Consider the following 24,092-nt stretch of genomic DNA (forward strand, 5'->3'; position numbering starts at 1 on the left):
TTGGCGTTTCAATTATTTTTCTTTGACGAAAAAAATTGCTTTTTACATTTTGTAGTTAATCATATGACTTTACTCTTTTTGACCACTCATTTGTAATCTTCTTCTTCGTGTTTTTGATAAATATAAGGAGATTGTATACTTTTCTAGTGGTTTTCAGTATCTGTTTTCAACTTTCTGATCATAATACCTCTTTATTTCAAACTCATATTCAATCTTTTTCAGTTTTAGTTTCTCAAAATTGGTGTAACCATCCTTTGAATTCGATGGTGTTAAGATGAAATTTTCACACAATATCACCAATGAAAATTTCATCTTTAATGAAGCCCACCAAAGTCTTGTTCCTAGAGAGGCATCTTATATGCCGTTTTACAATAAAAATTTAGATCAATCTTCTCTTAACAATTGGTTTCTTCCACCAAATCTGACTGATATTTCTAGTCATCACCAACTAAATCCTATACCATCGATCCCAAAACAAAGTCAAGATTTCCTCAATCAAAATTTGGATAATATCCAAAATCATCTGGTTTACAACTCTCCCTCATATGAAGTTCCATCAAATTATCCATTTGTGAGTATCCAAACCTACTCAAGTATCGATACTTTCAAGGAACCTATGAATAGCATAACCAACAAGAACAATATCCATTTGGTTTATGATTTGCAGGGACATACTCTATGGGATGAAACTGTACACAATGCTGAGCTTAGTAAGAGGGTTTGTGTGCAAGCTCTTGATCAAATGATGGGTGGACCTCGGTTATTTGATGTGCCAGTGCCAGAGAGTATCAAAAACACAACCAGAGAAATGATCATGAATCAACATGAAAATCAGAAGATGGTAAAAACTTATCAAAAAGAGTGAAAAAAAATGGTGCGGACAAGCAAACACTCGAAGAAAGGTAACACCATCAAAGCAAAATGGACAAACTCTGAGGACACGTAAGTCTCCATATTTTTCTTTATCATATAAAAACTGAAAGTAATATACAATTCCATCACTGAAACTCTCATAATTATTTAACCGTATATATTTTTTATATTATTTTCTGAGGATGTAATATTATTTTGTAATATATAGAGAATTGAAAAAAATAGTGAAGGAAGTTGAGCCAAACAAATGGACAAAAATCGCAAAAAAGCTGAAAGGACGAACAGGAAAACAATGCAAAGAGAGGTGGGAGAACCATCTTCATCCTGATATTAAGGTAATCTTTTTTTCAATCTTCCAATTTTCTAAATTTCAAATATTAATATAAATATATATAATAATCATAATTACAACTTATATGTGTGTATATATATAAGGCTACGAATAAATCATGTTGCATCATCTTGATTTTTTTTTTACATTATAATACTTACAAATTACAATTAATATGAAATTGAATGCAAAATATATTTGCAATTATTTATTTCTCACAGTTGTGTGTCCTAATATTTACTTTTACTTCCATCACTAAAAAAAAGAAGTCATTCAGATATATACACACAAAAAAAATATGGGTATGTATATATAAATTTGTAATATGTGATTTCAGGATGCTGCTTGGAGTAAAGAAGAAGATCAAATACTGATTGAACTACACAAGGTAGTTGGTACGAAATGGGTAAATATCGCACAAAAACTCCCAGGAAGAAGTCCTAACTGTATTAAGAACCACTGGAACACTACAATGCGTCGGGTGCAAAAACAAAGTGGTGAAAATTTCAACTTCGCTGATAATAACATCCTCGAAAACTACATAAGGTATGTCATAATCGATAACGATAATCTTTCCAAGACCACTGAAACCGATGGTGAAGCGACAAATACCGAAGACGATGATGAGTATAATAAAGATATGTTCTTTGAGGAGCCGGATCCGAACATGAACGGTGGCACACATATAACTGACGTTCGCACACAGACAATTGACGTTGGCACACAGACCATGGATGCTGGCATGCAGACAATTGACGCTAGCATGCAGACCAACCAACCATTAGTCACTGCGCCTACAACATCATATTATGTTCCAACGCCAGAAATGTGTCCATGGAACAATTATGCAACAGAGCTTTGTCAACCAGTGAATGACGGTCTAAAGGATTTGCTGCAATGGTGGGAGTAATATCCCATGAGGGTAATTTCTTTCCTCAAGATATATTCTAAGTATCATATGAGGAAATCTATGTATCTCTCTATCTATCTATCATTTTTCTATTTCTAAGCAACTTCTAATTTACACCATTTCAGTATGCTTTCTATTTGTCTTTACAAGACATATATGTTATTATGATATGTGGTGTTCTCCTTTGACTGAGCGACTTAAGTATTTTCTTCATATAGTTATCTCATCAAGCATTTCTCATCTTAAACTTGTTATATACTTCAAACTTATATTGAATGAGAATTACATAACTTATGTCTGTAAGAGAATGGGGTTTTTGGATTACTAATTTAATATCTCTAACACGACAGCTAATAGCAGCAAATTAAATTTGTGAAAGCCAGCCCAAAAATTTCTAAAAAACAGTTAATTGCACACAAAAAGTTGTAAATATGCTCTTGTATAATTATGAATTGAAAGGAACAAATAAATAAAATAGTTGTTTAAATTCAAAACTAGCTCAGTACTAGTGCTTTAGCAAGGGTTAAACTTTATTTTATACAGAAATTATATGTATTACTTTTATAATTGTAAAATATATATTTAATATTTTATATTAGTTTTAAAACGATTTTTGATATTTCATATTAGTTAGAAACCATCTCATTATATAATTTTACATTTAATTCATCGACTGGTAATTGATCATAGCTCATTTCATTTAACCTGTCGTTTGCTATAAATGCATTAAATAAATTATTAAAAAAATCAAATTAGAGTATTTTTGTAATTTTATTTCGTTGATATATTAAATATTGATTATATTCTATACAAAATCAAGTTAACTAATTTAAAATTTTTAACAATTTATTTTATTATATAAAATTGTACTTTCAACAAAATAATGTATGAAACTGAATATAAATATTCAAAGACCCGCTACTCAGTCAGAATTTTTATTTTGTTACATTTTTTTCATATATTGAACAATTTTTATTCATTTAAAAAATTCACAATATAGCATGTGGAAAAAATATTTTTTAGTGTTATATGGATGATATGATGGTTTATTTATTTCACAAAAATAGAATCATATGAAGATAAGAGGTGAAATGTAATAATTAATGACATATCAATATGGTAAGTTAGATATCAAATCTTATATGTTTATTTTGATTGGATATATATTAAAATTAATAATGTATTTTTTTCTAAAATATTTAAATTGAATAAATTAGTATTTAATTGACATTTTCACCAATAATGACTATTATTTTTTTTTTTAAACTTATATTTGTAATGGAGTTGTGAAATAACTATGCACACTTTTTAAAGTTAATTTTAAAAATGTACTTCCCAATTAACAAAGAGAGGATTTTAATAGGAAGAAAACATATAATTTAGAGTCAAAGATTTTAAGTTGGCATCAAAATTATCAGAGATTTTTCCTCCTTATGAAATTTAAAATTTAATATCATATTATTTAATTAAAAGCTATAGATAGACCTAATATATTTTAAAGTTTTGTTTTTGCAGTTCGTTAGTGTCATCATCGACATATGAATGAAGTAATATTATGACATAGTTGGACCGTACGTTAGGGAAGAAAATGAGATTCACATGTAAAGAAAGAGTTCAAACCAATGAGGAAGAAGAAGATAACCCATACAAAACCAAGGAATATCCATCAATAATACATCTTAACTAGGACCGGATCCGCGCTACAGCGGGTAATATTTTAATGTTGTTAAAGCAGAATAAATAAGATGTTATAGTAACTAATTATTATACTGTTTTTGTACGTCATATTTGCTATTGTTGTTAAAAACCGATTAAAATTGAGCTATATTTTCTTTGTCAATATTTGAGATTTTCAACAGTATTTTCTTAAAAAGATTTGATTTTATTAAAAGGAACAAAGGTAAGTGAAATATATAATGAGACATGATATAAATGTAATGAAATAATAATTTACTTAAAGGGTTGTCAAAACATGAGTAGTTGAATATTATTTTAAAAGTTTGTGTTTATTAATACTAATATGTACATAATAGTAATATATATTTATCTTTCTATGCATCATATATACATGGGTAATGTATTCACCCAATGTGCCTATCATAGTATATATAATTAATTTGTAGTTTATGACTTTTAATTGTGGTTTTGCAAAATGTATTATAATTTTTGAGTAACAGAAATTGGGTTATATTTTTAATTGCTACACTTAAAACAATTGAGTCTGGGTTATTTTTTTGGAGATTTCCGTTTTGGGCTTGGTTGACTTGTTTGTAAGTTTTTTTTTAACCTCTGTCTTTTTTTTTTCTGAACAAAAACCTATGTCTTGATATCTGAAAAATGGATTATTTTTTTTTCATTTCTTCTACCCAAGAAAACAAACCATCGTCTCATCTCCATCTTTTATTCGATCAACCTTAGAGCTGTAAGTTACTTCGTGAGTTTTGACTCTTTTTGATTAAATTCACTACTTCTTCTTTCCAGAAAATCTTTTTGAGGAAATTAAATTCACTACTTCTTTCCACAAAATCTATTTGAGAAAACTGTTAAATTCGAAAAGGGGAGAAATTGCAATTAGTCGAAGCAATTCGGTGTGCTTATGGGGTTGATAAAATTCTCAATCAATTCAATTTTGACCCATGAGTTTTTCGAACCGATTAATCAATTCAATTAGGTTGGTAAGTTATTTTGATTTTGAATTGCTTTTGTTTATAGGGATATTGTTTAGGGAAACCGATTAATCAGTTTCTTCGATCAAAGTAAACATCTTTCATCGTTTCCTCTTTATCTTCCATTCGATCAACAAAAGATCCCAAATCTAACAGTCTTCTAAATCTTTTTCATAGAGCTGTTAAATCCAACATGTTTACACAACCAATTACTCTAAAGCAATTCAGTGGATTTATGGGGTTGATAAAAGTGTCAATCGGATTGATTCAGTTTCGCCCACATACTTTCCCAAATCAATTAATCAATTCAACTGGATTGGTAAGTTTTTTTATATTCTCAGCTGCTTTTCTTTATATTGTTTCGATTACATAGGACTATACTCTTACCCTATGTATCCAAAAAATTTGATCTTATATTTGAAAAACATAATTGTGTAGCCAAAACAACGTGTATTGTATATATTTATAGTATTTTGTATATGATTACTTGACATATTATACATTTTATGCAGTATATGTTGAAGAATATACAATCAAACCGAAGGATATATATGAAGACATCATAGTATCCTGCAGATAAGTAGTGGTTTTCCTAAAACATGTTTCATTGTTTTATTTGGTAGAATCTAAACGAGTTTCTTAATTTGGTTTACACAAAACTGCAGGAAATCAAATGAGATGTACTTTCTTGCAGTCCAGTATATTACAATAGAGTCTATGTTTGGAAGGGAGAAACAGGAAGGTTAGTTTATAATCTGTCTATTATTTGCGCAAGCTGCTAAGATTCTCTCAGCAAGAACACCCTTAAGTGTACATGATAGAAGGTCATAGCTACATATAGAAAAATAAATATGTATTTGAGGAACATTATATAATATATCTCACAAAATAATAGTACTAAGTTAAATTACAGTATGTCCCTAAGTTCGAAAACAACTTTTGTTTGTCCTTGTTATCGACTTGGTAGATCTTCAGCTAGCCGACATTGACAACTTGACCAACTATATCTGTAAAACCACAATGTTCATAAAAATTCATATTATAGTATTACAATGAAATCCCTATATAAGTATTTGAATAAAAAACAGACTTACCAACTAAAATGTTCTCATTCAAACCAGCTTCGTCACCAACGTTTGCAAAATCTACCAGTTTCAGGAAGATGTCATCAAACAACGACGGACATGGCGCGATGGAGGTCGTGTTGATTAGAGTCATACGGTAAACATGGTTCATCACTCTGAATTTTCCAACTGATTTAGTCAATTAAAAAGTTTCAATGATTACCCCGTTCCGATTCTGGAATTTTCCAAACTGTGACTTCTTTACCGTTGCATGAATGAGGGTACCCTAGTTTTTTAAAAAATAATAGTAAATTTCAAAACAATAAACAGCTAAATATTGTTCAAATGAAACAATGACAGTAGAGTAGAGAAAACTTACAGAAATATCTGCTAAAATCATTTCGATAGTCTCTCCGGAGAAGAGAGTATATTGCTACCAAGAATGAATGATTTTCACTTGAGTTCTGTTTTGAATGGTTTGATTGTTAGTAAATTTGTGATAAGAGTGATTTTGGCAGCCATTGGAGAAGGTCTGCTAGGAGAGAGAGGAAGGAAGCTTAAAGGTATGGTGTATTGGACCTTTTGATACTAACGTTATATTTATAGGAAAGAATTACTTATAAACAATTAGGTAAAATATTGTTCCTATAGTTTAGGGGATATTCATCAAATATCCAATTACCGAGAGTCAAGCTATTGTTTATAAGTGTAATTAATTATAGGTTTCTCTCTATTATTCAAATTAGGGAATATAAAAAGCAGTTATGGATAGCTTGCAAATTTGCAACCGAGATTGATATATTTTTAGTATATTGAAGAGATTGTTTAGCGTAATGAGTGGCTTTGTTTTTGTGATACCTTTTAAGGGTAATATTTTTAGTATATTGAAGAGATTGTTTCACGTAATGAATGACTTTGTTTTTGCGATTTTAAGGGTAATTATAAATTATAATGAGATTGATATTGTAAAGATTATTGCAATTAATTGTAGATTACTTACATAATTCGAATTAGGGAATCTACGAAACTGTTATGATTGCTATCTTTTATATGAGATTTTTTGCCAAATTTCGGGGTTATTATTCGTGATATAGAGGTAAATTATTATATGGAAACCCAACTAATGTCGTTTTTACATGTTTTTATGTTCTTTATAGATGTTTGGAGCCCATAAAGGTCTATGGAACCAGATAAAGCCCACCCTTTGTCAAGTATATCCAATTTTGAAATTTCGGGTATGTTTTTTAATAAAACCCGATTGAACTAACACTAAAGTCACTTTTGTCCTTCTGGCTGATGTTGCTAGTTGTTGGCGTGTTGGCGTGAGGGGCATTTTTGTCTATTGTGTAAGTTGTACTTCTCTTATACTATAATAGAGATTTAAGAAAAAAATTGGAGAAAATAAAGTAAAGCAATATGCAATGACACAATTCGTAAAGCAAGTGAGCAAGAGAAAGCCAAACTATTTAGCGCTCTTGTAAGAGTAATATGACATCCGTAGCACTCACATACGTTTAATATCTTCTACATGGTCTATAAAAGTGTAAATTTCTTGACGACTAACAGGTCCAATTCCTTGGATTTCAACTCTTACGATAGTATTCTTCTCCACATTGTAGTAGATAATGTAGAAAGCATCACGTAGAACAGCCGCAGAAAACACAAATTCACCATTATCCGTCATCCCCACAATGTTCAACCTTGTATATGGTACTAGATTTCTCCACAGAGGCGGAAACACGTGGATTTTTATCAACCATTTATGTTTCTCAATATCATCTAGAACCCACAATTCAAGATTTGTAGTATTCCTGTCGAAATAATTATCATGACGAAGTACACCTAATTTACCAGTGTAATTTATGAGAGTTGAGCACCGTTCAACTTTATTGTCTAGAGCTTGGTTAATAAATGTGAACTTCTCGGACAGAGCATCAAAGCAAACGACGGTATAAGGTTTTGGAAACCTAGGTTTCGGAGTCGTCTTGTTACGATCGGCTATATAATACAAGACTCCATTGATACAAATTCCAGCACTTAACGGGTAATGGGGTAGGGAACATTCAATCTTTCTCCACGACAGATTTCTAACTCCTACTGTCAGAACTTGATGCTCTTTCGCATTCCGAAGCCGACTACAAAGTGACATCCACAATACTTTGACTTGTTTGTTGATGGGATCATACCCTAAATAGGTTATCGCTTCATCCCTCCTTGTTCTCACTTTGGGTAATGTTATGGACTGTCCTGTGCTAGGGTTATAAACCATCGCCTTTAAACCATTGTATCCATCTTTGAGCCATACATTTTCAGTACATAGCAAGCCACGAATAGGAGCATTGATCCCACATGAACCAGTTCTAGTGCGGAAACACATGTGGTGATTGGTGGCTATAAGAGACAAGTTCTCGTCTGGATTTAGAGGCTGAGGTGAAGAGAAGAAGAGACACTTACCGTTGAGTTTGAAGGTGAACAAGAGTTGCGGACGAGCCGAAGATATTTTCAGGAACCGGTCAGTGAAATGTGGACGGTGGAGAATGGAAGACCAGAGCTTCGACACGCAACGACACCTCGCTATAGTTTTCGCCGATAGTCTCGAGAATATTTCATCAAAGAGATCAAATGGTAGAGTATGGCCATTCTCCTCCTTGGAGACGTGCTTCTGCCGCAGTCTCATGGCGGAAACACTATGTGTTAAAAAAACCCTAGTCTAATCAAATGTACCCTTCGTTTTTTAGTACATCAAGTGCCGAGGCTTCATTTTTATATTGGCCGGATCAGACTTAATGAAGTATTGTGATTTGTACATATGGGCCCGAGGGATGAGAGACAAGTGGACGACGATTTTAATTTTTATGATCAAAAATCTGTTGTGTTTTTTTTTGTTCCTTTTTTCTCAGAGTCGGTCAATTCAATTTACATTTTTTAGCTACCTACGTGAGTTGGACGTATATGATGAGACTAAAGCAAGCCACCAAAGACGTGTGAATCTGTCGCTTTAATCTTTCTAACGAACCTTAGAAAAAAAGGGAAAATAAATGGAATAGAGAATAATCAAAATTTGAGAAAGAAGAAAGGGATGAAATATCCAAATTTTGAAATATCTCTCACGGTGACACCGCCCAGCCAAGAAGACACCCTTATTTGGCCTATGTAATGTTTATTAGTGTTGGATTGGGATAAAACTTTTTTTTGCCACAAATTGTTCAGAACTTTTAAAGATAATGTTTAATATTGAAAATTGGCCGACTTTTTTATCAGAATTGAAGGATTTTACTCAAATAAAGATATACTAATTTTAATATTAGATATATTTCTCAACAATATAATATTTATACTGATAAACTTGTGAAATATATAAGAGTACGAAATTTTTGTTTTTTCCAAATAAACTCGTTGGTACCTAACCGATTTTATAAAAAATAACTTAATATATAGAGTTTGATTGTCAAAAAAAAAATAATCAAAAGTTGAGAAACAAGAAAGGTATGTAATATCCAAATTTTAAAATATCTCTCACGGTGACACGGCCCAGCGAAGAAGACACTCTAAATCCAATTGTTACATGACAAGTGTGATGCTAGTAACGAGAGCAATGTCCACGTCGGGTGTTTGTGTCTTTTGGAGCTGGTGGTTCTTTTGGAATTGGACGTCTTACTGGACAGCTAGACAAGTAAGTTTATAGTTTCAGCCGGACAAGTTAAAGTGGTAGGTTGTCAAAATACCTATCCGAATAGTTTTTTTTGTCAACTGGTATTATAGAACTTAAAAGGATACAAGGTTAATTACAACTTAACCGGTAGAAAATAAAGATATTTCCGGAGTCTAAATCCCAAAATAGGGCTAAGCCGACGAACAAACAAAAATTCTCTATTCGAATAGATTCAATCCAATTTTATTAAATAATTTAAAATAAATTTAAGTTTAAAAAATTGGAAAATATGTTTGTTTTGCCTATACTCTTATGGATAGCGTAGCTAGGATTCAAAATTTATAGTTCAAGAAATTAATTTTAATTTTATTATATATATATATATATCAATGTATCCAAAACTCCGTTTGCATTTTTTTCGTTTTAAAAAATAAAGTAAGATGCAAATTTAAGTGATAATGTAGGTGTTGAAGCTAAAAGAATTTAAACAAAATCAAACCGGTCAAAACAGTTTTATAAACATTGTTGTCCTGAAACGCAACTGAATTAATCTTACACTAGGTAACAACCCGCACATAGTGCAGATAAATCAATTCAAATAAAATTATTATTTGAGATTTGAGATTTTTTGTGTAAAATAAAATATGTAAATAATTCTTTTTTTTTTTGTTTTATTCAAATTTACGTTTATTTTATATAAAAATATGTTTCACCCGTGAAATATTTGAAAATAAATAATAATTTTAACGCGGTGAAAAAATTTGTATGAAATTTATTTTAGTAAAACATGAATAATTATTAAAATTTTAAAAAAATATATTTTTTTTGTTTTTTAAAGAAGTATAATATAGTTTCAAATTAAATGACTACAAATACTGTAGTTTGATTTATTTAATGAATATTTATTTAAGTCTGTAATGGCATAGATGTAATTAGAATTAATTAATAGGATTTATTTACTAAAATGTGTTTCGAGTTTTCTGGCGACGCCATATCAGCATTTTTTCAAGAGTGCTTCTCTATTAATATATAGGAAATGTGGAGAAGTGTAAAATAAAAGTATCTAATTTATTAACATGTGTCTAATGCTATTAAACTTATTAGTCAAATGAATTTTCAAGTTATATGAAGCCACGCATTTATTTTTGTTGAGTTTTGGTATACAAGTTTTTGCATAGTTAGCATTTAGCAGGGGTGTTAAGGACTTAGCAATGTATGAGACCATGTCACTATACACTATAGTTAGTAGTATAAAATAATTTTAAATATATATTTAAATGCTATTTTCAAGGAATACAATCACGTTGCTATGAAACACATGTATTTTCTAGGAAACACTGTAACTTTACTTTCGAGTGGTAAAGAATTATATTTTAAACTATGAAATTGAAAAACTGAATCCTAAATCCTAGCAAATATACACGAATCGTATTCGTATGTGGAATTTTTAATCCCTAAAACATAAATTTTTAACCACAAATTTTAAAGAATATATAGTTTTCTTTTTACATTAAAAATTAAATTTTTCCAGTTATTCTTTTTATTATTCTTACTCGTTTCTTATACGATATACTAATATAAAAGTGTAGACTAATACAGTATACTACTATCTGTTTAGTCGGTGCAAGAAACAGAAATTTAACTGCGTCACACGACCGTTGGATTACTTTCGTCACAAGTTCCAAATGAAGCGTTGGCTTTTATTTAGCAACTCCACGTGCAACTCTCTAATAAACAAAACGGTTATCCATACGCAAATTACGACCTAATCTTCTTGGTCGGTTTGTAAAAGGGACAGGAACTAAGGAATTAGATAATAGTGCGTGGCATAATCCCATTAATTAGGACAAGGACTTTTGAATGTTCTTGCTTAAGCTCTCGAGTGACAAAATCATTTCCTTTACAAGTCACCTCACGAACCTTTTTGTCACATCTTATTTCAACAAATTCTTACAAGTTCCACCTAAATATTCTTTACAATTGTTGGGTCTCTAATATATTCTAAAATAAGATCAGGACATGCATATTCAAATATATAAATTAAGTAATTAACTAATATATCACATATATATAGAAAGTAGTGTTTTTCTAAAATGAAATGTCAAAAACCAGAAACTAATTAGTTTTAATCCTTGAATTATTCTTCCTCATCTAGTCTCTTACCTATATGTCGTCAGACTCACAATCGATGGTAAACCAAGTTTTGTGGTTTGGTAACTGACTTAAGCGTCAATTAGTGTTTTTGTTTTTACTATCACACATTTATTTACTTGCGTAGGAGATTTGTACATAATGCAATTGAAAAAAAGCCCTAAACAAATATAATACGAGAAACGACCATGTTATTTTGGCATCAAAAAATCGGATCCTGTCTTCTATGATAAAATTATTTGAGTTAAATTATAGACCGGTCCATTGTGGTTTAAAAGATGAAGAAAAAAAGAAAGACCCGAATTAAATCCGGAAAGCTCATAAATAATTTGGGTTTTCTGGTATACAATAGGAATGTAACGATATCACTCAATCTAACTAATTCCTATAAGCGTTTAAAAACATTAATCATCCGAATCGATTAAATATTTTGACAATTTAGGAATTGTAACATTTTCTTCCTCTAGTTTGTTTCCATATCAAAATTGTAACGAACGAAACAAATTGAGTGAATATTTAAAAACTAAATATTAGGCTATTTTCATTGGTTGATCCACGAAAGTTTACATTTGTCGGTAGGTCGATTAAAGTCGCAATTATATGCACTATATAAAGTTTAAATTTTTTGTTAAGAGCCCATGTGACTAGAACCATCTATATAATATTTTATTTCTATTCTTATTAATCACCAACGACCAAATCTAATGGTCGCAAATCAATCCAGCCCCACGTAAAAGATTTAGAAAGAAACAAAATAATGATATCAAATTATGTAAAGGTCAATAAACTAATAAAATACAAGAAAATGGAAGACGAACGTTTCATTTTCTCACTACATTCCATACATGTTGTCGACATACAATATATCTATGATATAAAGTAATGAACATTTCTAATCTTTCTCTCAAACCATAATCTTATCGTATAATCAAATTTGGGAAAGTATTAAAGATTCATAATCTCTATAAATTCTCTACTTCCTTCACCTCATCATCCATCCTAACCTAAATACACAACTTCAACCTTTTGTCTAAAAAGCCTTACAACTTCACCGGAAACATGGCTCCACCGAGTTTGACCAAGTCCGATTCCGGTATCAACAGCGTTGACTTTACCGGGAAGCCTCTTTTCCGGTTAGAAGATTCCAATCTCTTAGCCAATGGTCACGTCGTCTTAACCGATGTCCCCACCAACGTCACCCTCACCCCTTCACCCTACTTAACCGACAAAGACGGCGTCCCTCTTGACGTCTCCGCCGGTTCATTCGTCGGGTTTAACCTCGACGGTGAGCCCAAGAGCCACCACGTGGCATCCATCGGAAAACTCAAGAACATTCGTTTCATGAGCATATTCCGTTTCAAGGTTTGGTGGACGACTCATTGGGTCGGGTCAAACGGGCGCGACATCGAGAACGAGACCCAAATCATCATTCTTGAAAACTCCGGTCCGGATTCTGGATCCGGATCCGGGTCGGGTCGTCCTTACGTTCTCTTGTTACCACTTCTTGAAGGCCCCTTCCGTTCGTCTTTCCAATCCGGTGAAAACGATGACGTGGCGGTATGTGTGGAATCCGGGTCGACCCAAGTAACCGGGTCGGAGTTTCGTCAGATCGTGTACGTCCACGCCGGGGACGACCCGTTCAAGCTCGTGAAAGACGCGATGAAAGTGATTAGGGTTCATATGAACACCTTCAAGCTTCTTGATGAGAAATCGCCGCCGGGGATCGTCGACAAGTTCGGGTGGTGCACTTGGGACGCTTTTTACTTGACCGTGAACCCTGAAGGAGTTCATAAAGGTGTGAAGTGTCTAGTCGACGGTGGTTGTCCGCCGGGTTTGGTGCTTATCGACGACGGTTGGCAATCGATTGGACATGATGCCGATGGTATTGATGTCGAAGGGATGAATATTACCGTCGCCGGTGAACAAATGCCCTGCAGGTTGGTTTAATTCGGTTTACCCTCTCAAGTTTTTCAATTGTTTGTTATTTTAAACGGTATAAGTTTGGTTTACTCGGTCTTATGATTAATCCTATATAATCACTATGATTTTTTGTTGGTTCAATTAAACTGGTCTCTAATGTTAGATTAGATTAGTGTTGAAATACTCATATACCGGTTTATATTAACCTTCTTTTAAACCGAATTGGATTGAATACTAGCTAATAATTAGTTATAACCGAGATTTCGGTTTGTTTGTTATAATCCTCACACCGGTTTAATTTGGTTTGACAGGCTACTGAAGTTTGAAGAGAACCACAAATTCAAAGACTACGTGTCTCCGAAAGATCAAAACGACGTGGGGATGAAAGCTTTCGTCAGAGATCTGAAAGAAGAATTTTCCACCGTCGATTACATCTACGTCTGGCACGCGCTTTGTGGGTACTGGGGAGGTCTCCGTCCCGATGCTCCGACCCTACCTCCGTCAACTATCATCCGGCCAGAGCTTTCGCCGGGACTTAAACTCACGATGGAAGATCTCGCCGTCGACAAGATCATCGAGACCGGAATCGGACTTGTGTCGCCGGACTTAGCGAAAGAGTTCTACGAAGGTCTTCACTCTCATCTTCAAAACTCCGGTATTGACGGCGTTAAAGTTGATGTCATCCACGTAAGTTTTTCCGTCTGAGTTAACGGATTGTTTTGTTGTTTTCCGTTTCTTTGTTGATATTTTAACACGTGGCTTTGCTTTTTTAATTACAGATTTTGGAGATGTTGTGTGAGAAATATGGCGGGAGAGTTGACATGGCGAAAGCTTACTTCAAGGGGTTGACGTCGTCAGTGAATAAGCACTTTAACGGTAACGGCGTTATTGCAAGCATGGAGCATTGTAATGACTTCATGTTCCTTGGGACTGAAGCCATCGCTCTTGGTCGTGTCGGTAACTCTTTTTTATCTACTTTTATTTTTTAATTTATAAAAACTTGACTATTTTCATATTGATTTGTTTGAAGAGATATTATTATGGGAATTAGGTGATGACTTTTGGTGCACTGATCCATCTGGCGATCCAAACGGTACGTTTTGGCTACAAGGATGTCACATGGTCCATTGTGCATACAACAGTCTCTGGATGGGAAACTTCATCCAGCCTGATTGGGACATGTTTCAGTCCACACACCCTTGTGCTGAGTTCCATGCTGCTTCTCGTGCCATTTCGGGCGGCCCTATTTACGTCAGTGACTGTGTGGGCAAGCACGATTTCGATCTCTTGAAACGCCTCGTTTTGCCCAACGGTTCGATTTTGAGGTGTGAGTACTATGCTCTCCCAACTCGTGACCGTCTCTTTGAAGACCCTCTTCATGATGGCAAAACAATGCTCAAGATTTGGAACTTGAACAAGGTAAACAATTCTTTCTTTTCATGAGCTTAATTGACCGTTATTGGGCCCTTTTGAAAACATAAGTAGCATGATTAAGGTTTAAGCAAGTAGGATCCATTAGAACCTCCATATTGATTTGAAATGGTGCTACTGAGTCCATCTGATTTGACTGTTCTTGATTCAGAAGCTCCTGTTGTTCATTACAATCTTGTTTCTTGATCTGTCTTTTTTCGTCCACAACAGTTCACTGGAGTTATTGGAGCATTCAACTGTCAAGGAGGAGGATGGTGCAGAGAAACCAGACGTAACCAGTGTTTCTCTGAATGTGTTAACACGCTAACCGCCACTACAAGACCTAATGACGTTGAATGGAACAGTGGCAATAACCCAATCTCCATTGCAAACGTTGAAGAGTTTGCTTTGTTCTTGTCTCAATCCAAGAAGCTTGTGTTGTCTGGACTAAACGACGAGCTGGAGCTCACTTTAGAGCCTTTCAAGTTTGAGCTGATTACTGTCTCTCCTGTTGTAACCATTGAGGGTAAATCAGTCCGGTTTGCTCCGATTGGACTGGTTAACATGCTAAACACAAGCGGTGCGATCAGTTCTCTGGTGTACCACGATGAATCTGTTGAGATCGGTGTTTTTGGTGCTGGAGAGTTTAGGGTTTATGCATCGAGAAAACCTGTGAGCTGCTTGATTGATGGTAGAGTTGTTGAGTTTGCGTATGAAGACTCAATGGTGATGGTGCAAGTGCCTTGGGCTGGTCCAGAGGGTTTGTCTTCTATTGAGTATCTGTTTTAGAGAATTTTGAAGGTCCTTATTTGTTTTCCTTCTAAACTCCGTAGTACCGTTCGTTGAGTTTTGAAAACAACTCCGAGCCTTTTTTTTTTCATGGTTTCTGAGAGTATGAACAATTTTATGTTGGCTTTTTAATTAAGTGAGGATTATTTTTTTTAGTGGTTGATTTTGTATTGCCACTAATATTCTCATATTTATTTATGAAATATAATGTTTGGTTTTAATTTTTTTTTAATAAAGTTTTGCTTCATTTTCAACGTCATTAGTGGTAGAATTGTAGATTTAGGCAGTTAATATCTTGTTTGGCTGTGAATTTAAATTACAAAGTTGTTAGCATTTTTATTGTTTTTTTGTTTTCACGCCCGATCCGATCGGTTAAACAGCGATCTGAACGTTTCTCTGGTTTGGGTTTAGTGCTAAAATTTGGCACTAACTTGGAAGATAGTCCGGTTAACTGACTCTATCGGTTTTAAAAACATTTATTTAAAATTTCTAAAAAAAAAATTATTTGAATTTTTACTTAGCTTGATTTACAAAAAAAAAAAAATCAATTTCAATTTCTTCAAAATATTATACAACAAAAGCTCAAATTTAAATGCAATTGTCACCAAAATTTAAAATAGTATCCAGTGTATTATTATTATTTTAAAAACAAAATGAGTCATTTATATTACAAAAAGAAACAAGAAAAAAATTGGGTTAGATCCACCGCGAGGGTGGGGAGCCTTAACCGGATGTGTTCAAAGACCCGAAGGTCAAATCCCGTCTCTGTCAGAGGAGATGCCAACCATCTCTCCTTTCTACGAACACATTCTAACAACCACATCTCTCATTATATATACCTGACCAAAACTCCTTTTCTACCCGATGTGGGACAAAAGATAACTTTAGTTTTGTTTTTCTTCAAAACTGTCTCTCCTCTGTACTCTCTCTGAGTCCCTCTGTTCTCGCTCGTTCTATGAAGAAGCTAGTTCCAAAGCTTCGATTTTTCTCCTCTTCTTCTTCGATAATTCCGCGATGTAGTAACATACCTAAACCCATATACAACCCTTTTTATAATCTACTTCCCCAGACTCAAAACCCTAATAAAATCGTAGATGTTATCTGTTCAGCTCTCAACCACCGTGACCATCCCGTCTTACTACCCAGCCTTCGTGACGAGGTTAATTCGCTGATTCCTCATTTGGGTTATCCTGAAATCTCCAGGGTTTTGCTTAGGTTTCAATCAGATGCTTCTCGGGCTCTTGCGTTCTTTAAATGGGTTAAACTCGATTTGGGGAAGATACCTAATGTTGGTAACTACTGTTTGTTGCTTCACATTCTTGCTTCCTCTAAGAAGTTTCCTTTAGCTATGCAGTTTCTCTGTGAATTGATTGATTTGACATCTAAGGAAGATGATGTGTTCAGTGTTTTGGTTTCTGCTACTGATGAATGCAATTGGGATCCTGTTGTTTTCGATATGCTTGTCAAGGGTTATCTGAAATTGGGTTTGGTTGAACAAGGGTTTAAGGTTTTTAGGAAAGTGATTAGTTCCGGTTTTAGTGTTAGTGTTGTCACTTGTAATCATCTCTTGAATGGGTTGCTGAAACTGGAATCGATGGATGGTTGTTGGCAAGTTTATAATGTGATGTGTAGAGTTGGAATCCATCCCAACACGTATACGTTCAATATCCTTACGAATGTGTTCTGCAACGACTCGAATTTTCGTGAAGTTGATGACTTTTTGGAGAAGATGGAAGAAGAAGGGTTTGAGCCTGATTTGGTTACTTATAACACGTTAGTGAGTAGTTACTGTAGAAGAGGAAAGTTGAAAGAAGCGTTTTATTTGTACAAGATTATGTATCGGCGTCGTGTTGTGCCTGATTTAGTTACCTATACATCGCTTATCAAAGGTCTTTGTAAAGACGGGAGAGTTAGAGAAGCTCATCAGACGTTTCACAGAATGATAGACAGAGGTATTAAGCCTGATTGTATCTGTTACAATACTCTTATATATGCTTATTGCAAAGAAGGAATGATGCAGCAATCCAAGAAGCTGTTACACGAAATGCTTGGGAATAGCATTGTTCCGGATAGGTTTACTTGTAAGATTATAGTTGAAGGGTTTGTGAGAGAAGGAAGATTACATGCTGCTGTTAATTTTGTTGTTGAGCTTAGAAAGTTAAGGGTTAATGTCCCATTTGAAGTTTGCGACTTTGTGATAGAAAGTTTATGCCGGGAAGGTAAACCATTTGCAGCAAAGCATCTGTTAGAAAGAATCAGTGAAGAGGAAGGTCATGAGGCTAAACCAGAGACTTATAATACCTTAATCGAGTCTTTATCCCGTTGTGATGCTATTGAAGAGGCATTGCTTCTAAAAGGGAAATATAGAAATCAGAATCAAGTACTTGATGTCAAGACATACCGAGCTCTTATTGGCTGCTTGTGTGGAATTGGTAGGAACCGTGAAGCTGAGTCTTTGATGGCGGAAATGCTTGATTCTGAAGTGAAACCAGATTCTTTTATATGCAGGGCTTTGGTGAATGGATACTGCAAGGAATTGGATTTTGTTAAAGCCGAGAGTCTGTTGGGTTTATTTGCTATACAGTTTAGAATCTTTGACACAGAGAGTTACAATTCGCTTGTTAAAGCGATTTGTGATACAGGAAGTGGTTATAATAAAGTGTTAGAGCTTCAAGAAAGAATGCAGAGACTTGGGTTTGTTCCAAACAGCTTATCTTGTAAGTACTTGATCCAAGTCTTGGAACAGCCTTCTTTGCCAGGTCATCCGCCTGAGGATTGAAGTGATGGTTGATGCGATGAAACTTGTATTCCTTATTCTTGGCCAGATGCATAACTTTAAGAAAATGAAGTTAGAGGATGACTACTTTTGGATCGTTTTAAGTGGTGGTGAAGCATGTAGGATCTCGTGCATCCATGAGGAAAATTATGTCCTTGTGATTCAGTGCCGAGAGGTGCTTTACGGCATAAAGCAGAGCATTTGCATCAGCTTCTGCTGCATTCTCAGCTGTCAAAGGACTACCTCGACTCCAACATTTAAGTCTTCTATGTTGATCAAATAAGAGCCGCTCAATTCTGATCGGTGTGTTCTCATGAAACCATGATCATCCAGATAACAGTAATGTTGAGTAGTTGGAACTGAAGGATGCTCCTGAAACGGTTACAGATTGCCTCCAATTTGTGTATAGTCTGTAGTTATTCCAAGAGCTTCAACAAGATTAACTTTTGATCCTTGTACTGTGTGTCTTATGGTTTTGTCCTTTCCTTGTGTTTGAAAGTAAAGTACAAAACTTTGTGTTGTTGCAGCAATTTCTTTGTAACTCTATTAACTTCTCCAAGCAAATGAAATGACTGTGCTCTGGCTCTTACCAAAAGAGGGTAGGATCGGTATTTAACCAAAACTATATACATAGTTCCAAAAAAATGTTACACACATTGGCAAATAAAATTTAAGTTCCAGAAAGAGTCTATAAACTAATTGATATGCTCGGGTTCCCAACCCAGGAAAATTTCTGCTGCCTTTTAAGATCTCACTTGCGTGGAGTTTATAGGCTGTCAAATCAGGTTAAAAATTCTCTCTTTCGGGCTGTTCGTTTGGTCGCCGCAAGTAGGTGCGGCTGCGGCAGCACGCAAGTTAAGCTGTTCGTTTGGTCGCCCCCGATAGATGCGGCATAACGCAGCGGCAGACGCAACGTCCTGCGGTTAAAAATTTTGGACGCCGAATAAATTCAACGTCAGCGACTTAAAAGTTGCAATATGTGTGTTAAATGACAGAAACACCCTTGTTATCTTCAAAAAATTACAAAACAACTAACCCTAAAATTACAAAACATTCTCATCTTCTTTCTTCGTCGCCTCCATGGTTAGACTTCTTCTTCTCTAAGCGAAAGCTTCGTCATCTCTATCTCTCTCTAGGTAATTGCCATTTCAATCCAAAACTCGGTGAACAACTTCTCTATTTCATCATCCTCTCTCTTCGTGGCCCTGTTCAATCTGCAAAGGTACAATTTCTATCTTCACTCTCTCTCTCTCTCTATCTCCCCATCTATCTATCTCTCGGCTCACTCAGTTACAAAAATGGTTTTTGAACATTTGAACATTTGAATAATTCTGGGTTTTTGAATATTTGAACATTTGAATAATTCTGGGTTCTTAAACATTTGAATAATTCTCGGCTCACTTGTTTTTTTTTTGAATTCTTAGTTCTGGGTTCTCGGCTCATTTGAATAAATTCTGGGTTCTTTAACTCTTGAATTATTCAGATGAAAGGTTATCAAATTTAGTAGCTTTATGGTTTCATTTCACTCCATAGCTTTAGTTTAAATTTAAATTTTGTCTTGATCACTCTTTTTTACTCGTTACTATTTGTGAAAAGTGTTTGGTGAACTCGTGAGATTGTTTTCGTTTTTTTGTTTTATAGAGATGAGTAATGAGTTTTGTTGAATGTTATGTGTAGATTTGCTGTACAAGGACTACCAAGGAGACCAGAAATTCAGTGTCACCACTTACTCTTCTACCGGTGTTGTAAGTTTCCTTTTATTGATTCATGAATCTCTTCTTTATATACTCTGTTTGTTGCCCTATATTTGTTGATGAGATGGGTTTAAGTGTTGCTCAGAATAAGTTTCTGATTTAAGTCTCTTCAGGGTTTTAGTTCTTTTAGCAGCAATTGTGATTGAAGCTCAGGATATTTAGAAGTTTCTGTGTAATTTAGTTTCATGTGGTTTATAATTTCATCATTAACTTGACTCTTTATTCTTTTGTGTTGTCTGTTGGTTTCATTTCATGTCTGTTATAATTTCATCAATGAACCCATCATCATACGATTTGATTGCTTCCCTCACTCTGTAAGTGCTTCCACCATATGTGATGATGATGATGGGTTCATTGATTCATTGAATTGAGCTTTCAATGTTGTGCTGGTTTTTAAACAGAGTTTTTTCTTGAAACTTTCTTTTGCAGAAATGAAAAAGGTGAGAAACTGAACGCATCGTACTACCACATTGTGAGCCCGTTGACAAACACTGTGTTGTAAGTTTCCTTTATCTAATTTTGCAGCTTCTGACTAAGTAGTTGTATGTTGTTATTTTTTGGTTAGATTTAAAGTCATGTGATGATACTTTAGTTAGATGCAACTACTTATGATTAACACTTGTTTAACAGTTGTTGGTTTTGCCAAGAAGAGAGGACCCAACTCATCAGAGAAGTAGACAAAAAGGTTTTACTCTTTCAGATTTCTCATCGGCTTATATCATAAGATCTGATCAAAGATGCAACTACTTATGTTTAACACTTGTTTGTTTGGCTTTTGATGATTTCTCAGGTTAAAACTCAAGTGTTTTGAGAAAGAGATGTCTAAAGATGTAAGTGTTTTGGCTTTTATCTTAGTGTTTGGTTTTGATCTTAGTGGTTGTGGTTTCATATTTTCTTATGCATCATTTTAGAGTTGGACGGATGATGAAACTCGATTATTCTTTCAACTTTATGCGGATGAGAGAAAAAAAGGAAATAGAACAAGTGTAGGAATGAATCAAACTGGAAAAGATACCATCATGAAGAATTTTGAAGAGAAATTTAAGAGGGGATTTAATAAATGGATCCTTCATTTTAAGAATAAGTATGATTCGTGTAAGAAAAAGTACGCCACCTTTAGAACGTTAACTCATAATAGGCTTGAGGCTCGGTATGATGATATGGGAAGGTTGGAGATGTCAGATGATTAGTGGAAGCAACGGATAGAGGTACTTTTTTATGCTATATATGCTTGCTCTTTTTTTTTTTGTTCCTTGTAATATTATTCTCTTTCTTTAGCTTTCCACTGTACATAACTTATTCAGTGAGTCTGGCTTCATGAGTTATTGTCGTGTTAGAGATTTAATTAGCTGTCTTGTGTTGTTTGTGTTGGCCAAGTTCGAGCACTCTAGGCTACAGTACTGTTTCGTTTCTAACTGTTTTCCATGAATCGTTTTAAGGTGGTCTTACGAGATTTACATATTACTAGCTAGTATCTAACACTCCTTTGTTTATGCGTTATAGGAATTGCCTGCAGCAAGAAAATTTAGAAGCAAAATGATTGCTAATATGGATGTGTTTGAAGAAGAATTCTGTTTGGTAGTAGTTACTGGAGCTGAAGGATGGAGCGCTCAAACTGGAGAAGCTAGTTTAAATTCTACAGTGGATGGAGATGATGATGATGAAGTTGATTCTGTTGACAAAGATATGCCAACACCGGTAGAGAAACAGACTCAAACACAAACCCAAGTTGGAAGTTCAAGAGCAAAAAAAAGGCGTAGGGAGAAAGATATGGCTGTTGAAGCTGTTATAAAACGGACCGAAGCTCTTGAGAAGAAGAATAAAATAGCGGAACAGATGTTGGAGCGTGAGTATGCATCAAGTGTTGAGAGTGTATTAGAGACACTTAATGGATTGCCTGGAATTATGAAGTGGTCTTCATTTTACAAAGCAGCAGTTCAACATCTTATAGCAGATGAAGCAACCAGGCAGGGTTTTATAGCTTTTACTAGTGCTGAAGATAAGATTAGTTTTTTGGAGCTTATGACTAGAAGGAAACTTGATGATTTGTAGTGTTTATGAATCAGATCATGACATTGCATGTGTTATAGTTTTGGTTTTGTTGTGTTATGAACGAGTTTTGGTTTTGGTTGTGTTATGAACGAGTTTTGGTTTTGGTTGTGTTATGAACATTGTTGTGTTATGAACGATTAACGAGTTTCGGTTGTGTTTGGCAATTAGTTTATTTATGGCAACTATTCTATGGTTTTGTAGATGATTAGAAGATGGATGTTGGGTGATGATGATGGTGATGATGATGGTGATGATGATGATGAACTTGGTTTGATTGATTCACTTACTGCATAGAGGTTAAGTCATAGAACAGATCGAGGAGCAGGATGGCGTCATGTCCAACAACTTATGCATGGATCAGATACACAATGTTATGACATTCTCCGAATGAACCAAAGAACTTTTGAGGCTTTATGTAAGATGCTAGCTACACCATATGGATTACTAGAGTCTGAAAATGTCTACATTGAGGAATCTGTTGCCATGTTTCTTGAGGTCGTTGGTCAGGATAAAACTATCCGAGATATAGCTGCAAGATATCAGCGGTCATTGGATACAGTGAAAAGGAAGGTTGATGATGTTTTGAGTGCTCTCATTAAGTTTGCAGCAGATACACTAAAGCCACAAGAAGGTGAATTTACCAGAGTAAACCCTGTTTTGAGGAATGATGATCGATATTGGCCATTCTTTAAAGATTGTGTTGGAGCACTTGATGGAACTCATATCCCGGTTCGTCCTCCAAGTCGATCTGTAGAAACATATAAAGGTAGAAAGCAAGAACCTACAATAAATGTTCTTGCTATATGTAACTTTGATATGAAGTTCATATACGCATATGTTGGTGTACCTGGTAGAGCACATGATACAAAGGTTTTGACTCATTGTGCGAGGTATGAACCTTTTTTCCCACATCCGCCTAGTGGGAAGTACTATCTTGTTGACTCTGGGTATCCCACAAGGATAGGGTATCTTGGTCCACATCGTGGTTTGCGATATCATCTTGGTCAATTTGCTAGAGGAGGACCACCAGTAAGTGCAAAAGAGTTGTTCAACAGAAAGCATTCAGGTCTACGATCTGTGATTGAAAGGACATTTGGAGTGTGGAAAGCAAAATGGAGGATTTTGGATCGTAAGCATCCAAAATATGGTCTCATTAAGTGGATTAAACTCGTAACGGCAACGATGACACTACACAACTTCATACGGGATTCACATAGGGAAGATCATGATTTTGTACATTGGCAAAGTACAGAAGGATATCATGGTGATGAAGGAGAAGAAGAAGGAGAAGGAGAAGAAAGAGAAGAGGAAGAAGGAGAAGAAGAAGAAGATATTGCATATGAGCCGACCGGTGATAGAGCAATGGAAGCTCTGCGTCAAAACATCACGAATGAATATGGTCAAGGCCGTTTACCTTATTAGAAATTTTTACGACTTCGGCTATTCTTTTTGTTTATGACTTCGTTTATTATTTTAGTTATAAAGACTTCGACTACTTTTTTTTTATAACTTTGTGTATTACTTTTCGTCCAAAGAAGATATTGCATATGAGCCGACCGGTGATAGAGCAATGGAAGCTCTGCGTCAAAACATCACGAATAAATATGGTCAAGGCCATTTACCTTATTAGAAATTTTTACGACTTCGGCTATTCTTTTTGTTTATGACTTCGTTTATTATTTTAGTTATAAAGACTTCGACTACTTTTTTTTTTATAACTTTGTGTATTACTTTTCGTCCAATG

At 34.5% G+C, this 24,092-nt stretch overlaps 4 protein-coding genes, 1 long non-coding RNA gene, 1 other non-coding gene and 2 pseudogenes across 14 annotated transcripts; 6 read left to right on the forward strand and 2 right to left on the reverse strand.

Moving 5' to 3' along the window:
* On the forward strand, positions 1-2,239 carry LOC147937355 (transcription factor MYB115-like). The gene is made up of 4 exons (XM_087470551.1): positions 1-571; positions 668-942; positions 1,082-1,208; positions 1,542-2,239. The coding sequence occupies exons 2-4, from the start codon at positions 872-874 to the stop codon at positions 2,112-2,114; spliced, it is 771 nt and encodes a 256-aa protein (XP_087326677.1). The 5' UTR covers positions 1-571; positions 668-871; the 3' UTR covers positions 2,115-2,239.
* A 2,227-nt stretch (positions 2,240-4,466) lies between these two features.
* LOC104719646 (uncharacterized) lies at positions 4,467-7,263 on the forward strand. Of its 2 annotated transcripts, none has more exons than XR_015567996.1 (6): positions 4,467-4,785; positions 4,958-5,099; positions 5,293-5,522; positions 5,902-6,001; positions 6,363-6,407; positions 7,002-7,263. It is a non-coding gene; the product is annotated as an uncharacterized LOC104719646 (long non-coding RNA). The 2 variants fall into 2 exon arrangements; XR_015567995.1 differs by having other exon boundaries at positions 5,933-6,001.
* Positions 7,264-7,348: 85 nt separating this feature from the next.
* On the reverse strand, positions 7,349-8,521 carry LOC104720633 (F-box protein At3g49450 pseudogene; annotated as a pseudogene).
* Positions 8,522-12,444: 3,923 nt separating this feature from the next.
* Positions 12,445-15,987, forward strand: LOC104719645 (putative galactinol--sucrose galactosyltransferase 5). 2 transcript variants are annotated; one of them, XM_010437603.3, is made up of 5 exons: positions 12,445-13,584; positions 13,879-14,254; positions 14,347-14,524; positions 14,619-14,986; positions 15,209-15,987. In XM_010437603.3, the coding sequence occupies exons 1-5, from the start codon at positions 12,707-12,709 to the stop codon at positions 15,764-15,766; spliced, it is 2,358 nt and encodes a 785-aa protein (XP_010435905.2). In that variant the 5' UTR covers positions 12,445-12,706; the 3' UTR covers positions 15,767-15,987. The 2 variants fall into 2 exon arrangements, 1 of the variants encoding a protein (XP_010435905.2); XR_015568719.1 differs by having other exon boundaries at positions 12,462-13,584; positions 14,347-14,520.
* Positions 15,988-16,450: 463 nt separating this feature from the next.
* Positions 16,451-16,573, reverse strand: LOC147937356 (U6atac minor spliceosomal RNA). Its single transcript, XR_015569829.1, has one exon. It is a non-coding gene; the product is annotated as a U6atac minor spliceosomal RNA (small nuclear RNA).
* Positions 16,465-22,512, forward strand: LOC147937357 (uncharacterized). Of its 6 annotated transcripts, none has more exons than XM_087469564.1 (4): positions 16,465-17,547; positions 20,893-20,981; positions 21,087-21,126; positions 21,800-22,512. In XM_087469564.1, exons 3-4 carry the CDS (start codon positions 21,115-21,117, stop codon positions 22,346-22,348), a joined length of 561 nt encoding a protein of 186 aa, XP_087325690.1. In that variant the 5' UTR covers positions 16,465-17,547; positions 20,893-20,981; positions 21,087-21,114; the 3' UTR covers positions 22,349-22,512. The 6 variants fall into 6 exon arrangements, with proteins under 6 accessions (XP_087325690.1, XP_087325689.1, XP_087325693.1 ...); XM_087469563.1 differs by having other exon boundaries at positions 16,506-17,556; positions 20,774-20,981; XM_087469567.1 differs by having other exon boundaries at positions 16,787-16,925; positions 20,927-20,981.
* On the forward strand, positions 16,722-19,137 carry LOC104720632 (pentatricopeptide repeat-containing protein At5g40400 pseudogene; annotated as a pseudogene). Its single transcript, XR_015568721.1, has one exon. The product of XR_015568721.1 is annotated as a pentatricopeptide repeat-containing protein At5g40400 pseudogene (transcript).
* Positions 22,513-22,608: 96 nt separating the features above from the next.
* Positions 22,609-23,999, forward strand: LOC147937358 (uncharacterized). The gene has a single exon (XM_087469562.1). The coding sequence runs from the start codon at positions 22,697-22,699 to the stop codon at positions 23,768-23,770; it is 1,074 nt and encodes a 357-aa protein (XP_087325688.1). The 5' UTR covers positions 22,609-22,696; the 3' UTR covers positions 23,771-23,999.
* Positions 24,000-24,092: the final 93 nt, after the last annotated feature.

The sequence above is a fragment of the Camelina sativa genome, chromosome 10 (genome assembly GCF_030686135.1).
Source record: "Camelina sativa cultivar CO46 ecotype springtype chromosome 10, ASM3068613v1".
In the NCBI taxonomy this organism is placed as follows: Eukaryota; Viridiplantae; Streptophyta; class Magnoliopsida; order Brassicales; family Brassicaceae; genus Camelina; species Camelina sativa.

Coding starts and splice junctions, on each gene's coding strand:
- LOC147937355 (XM_087470551.1), top strand. CDS start 872: ATGGTGCGGACAAGCAAACACTCGAAGAAAGGTAACACCATCAAAGCA. Junction 943..1,081: donor TGGACAAACTCTGAGGACAC/GTAAGTCTCCAT, acceptor TGTAATATATAG/AGAATTGAAAAAAATAGTGA. Junction 1,209..1,541: donor ATCTTCATCCTGATATTAAG/GTAATCTTTTTT, acceptor ATGTGATTTCAG/GATGCTGCTTGGAGTAAAGA.
- LOC104719645 (XM_010437603.3), top strand. CDS start 12,707: ATGGCTCCACCGAGTTTGACCAAGTCCGATTCCGGTATCAACAGCGTT. Junction 13,585..13,878: donor GGTGAACAAATGCCCTGCAG/GTTGGTTTAATT, acceptor TTGGTTTGACAG/GCTACTGAAGTTTGAAGAGA. Junction 14,255..14,346: donor TTAAAGTTGATGTCATCCAC/GTAAGTTTTTCC, acceptor TTTTAATTACAG/ATTTTGGAGATGTTGTGTGA.
- LOC147937358 (XM_087469562.1), top strand. CDS start 22,697: ATGCATGGATCAGATACACAATGTTATGACATTCTCCGAATGAACCAA.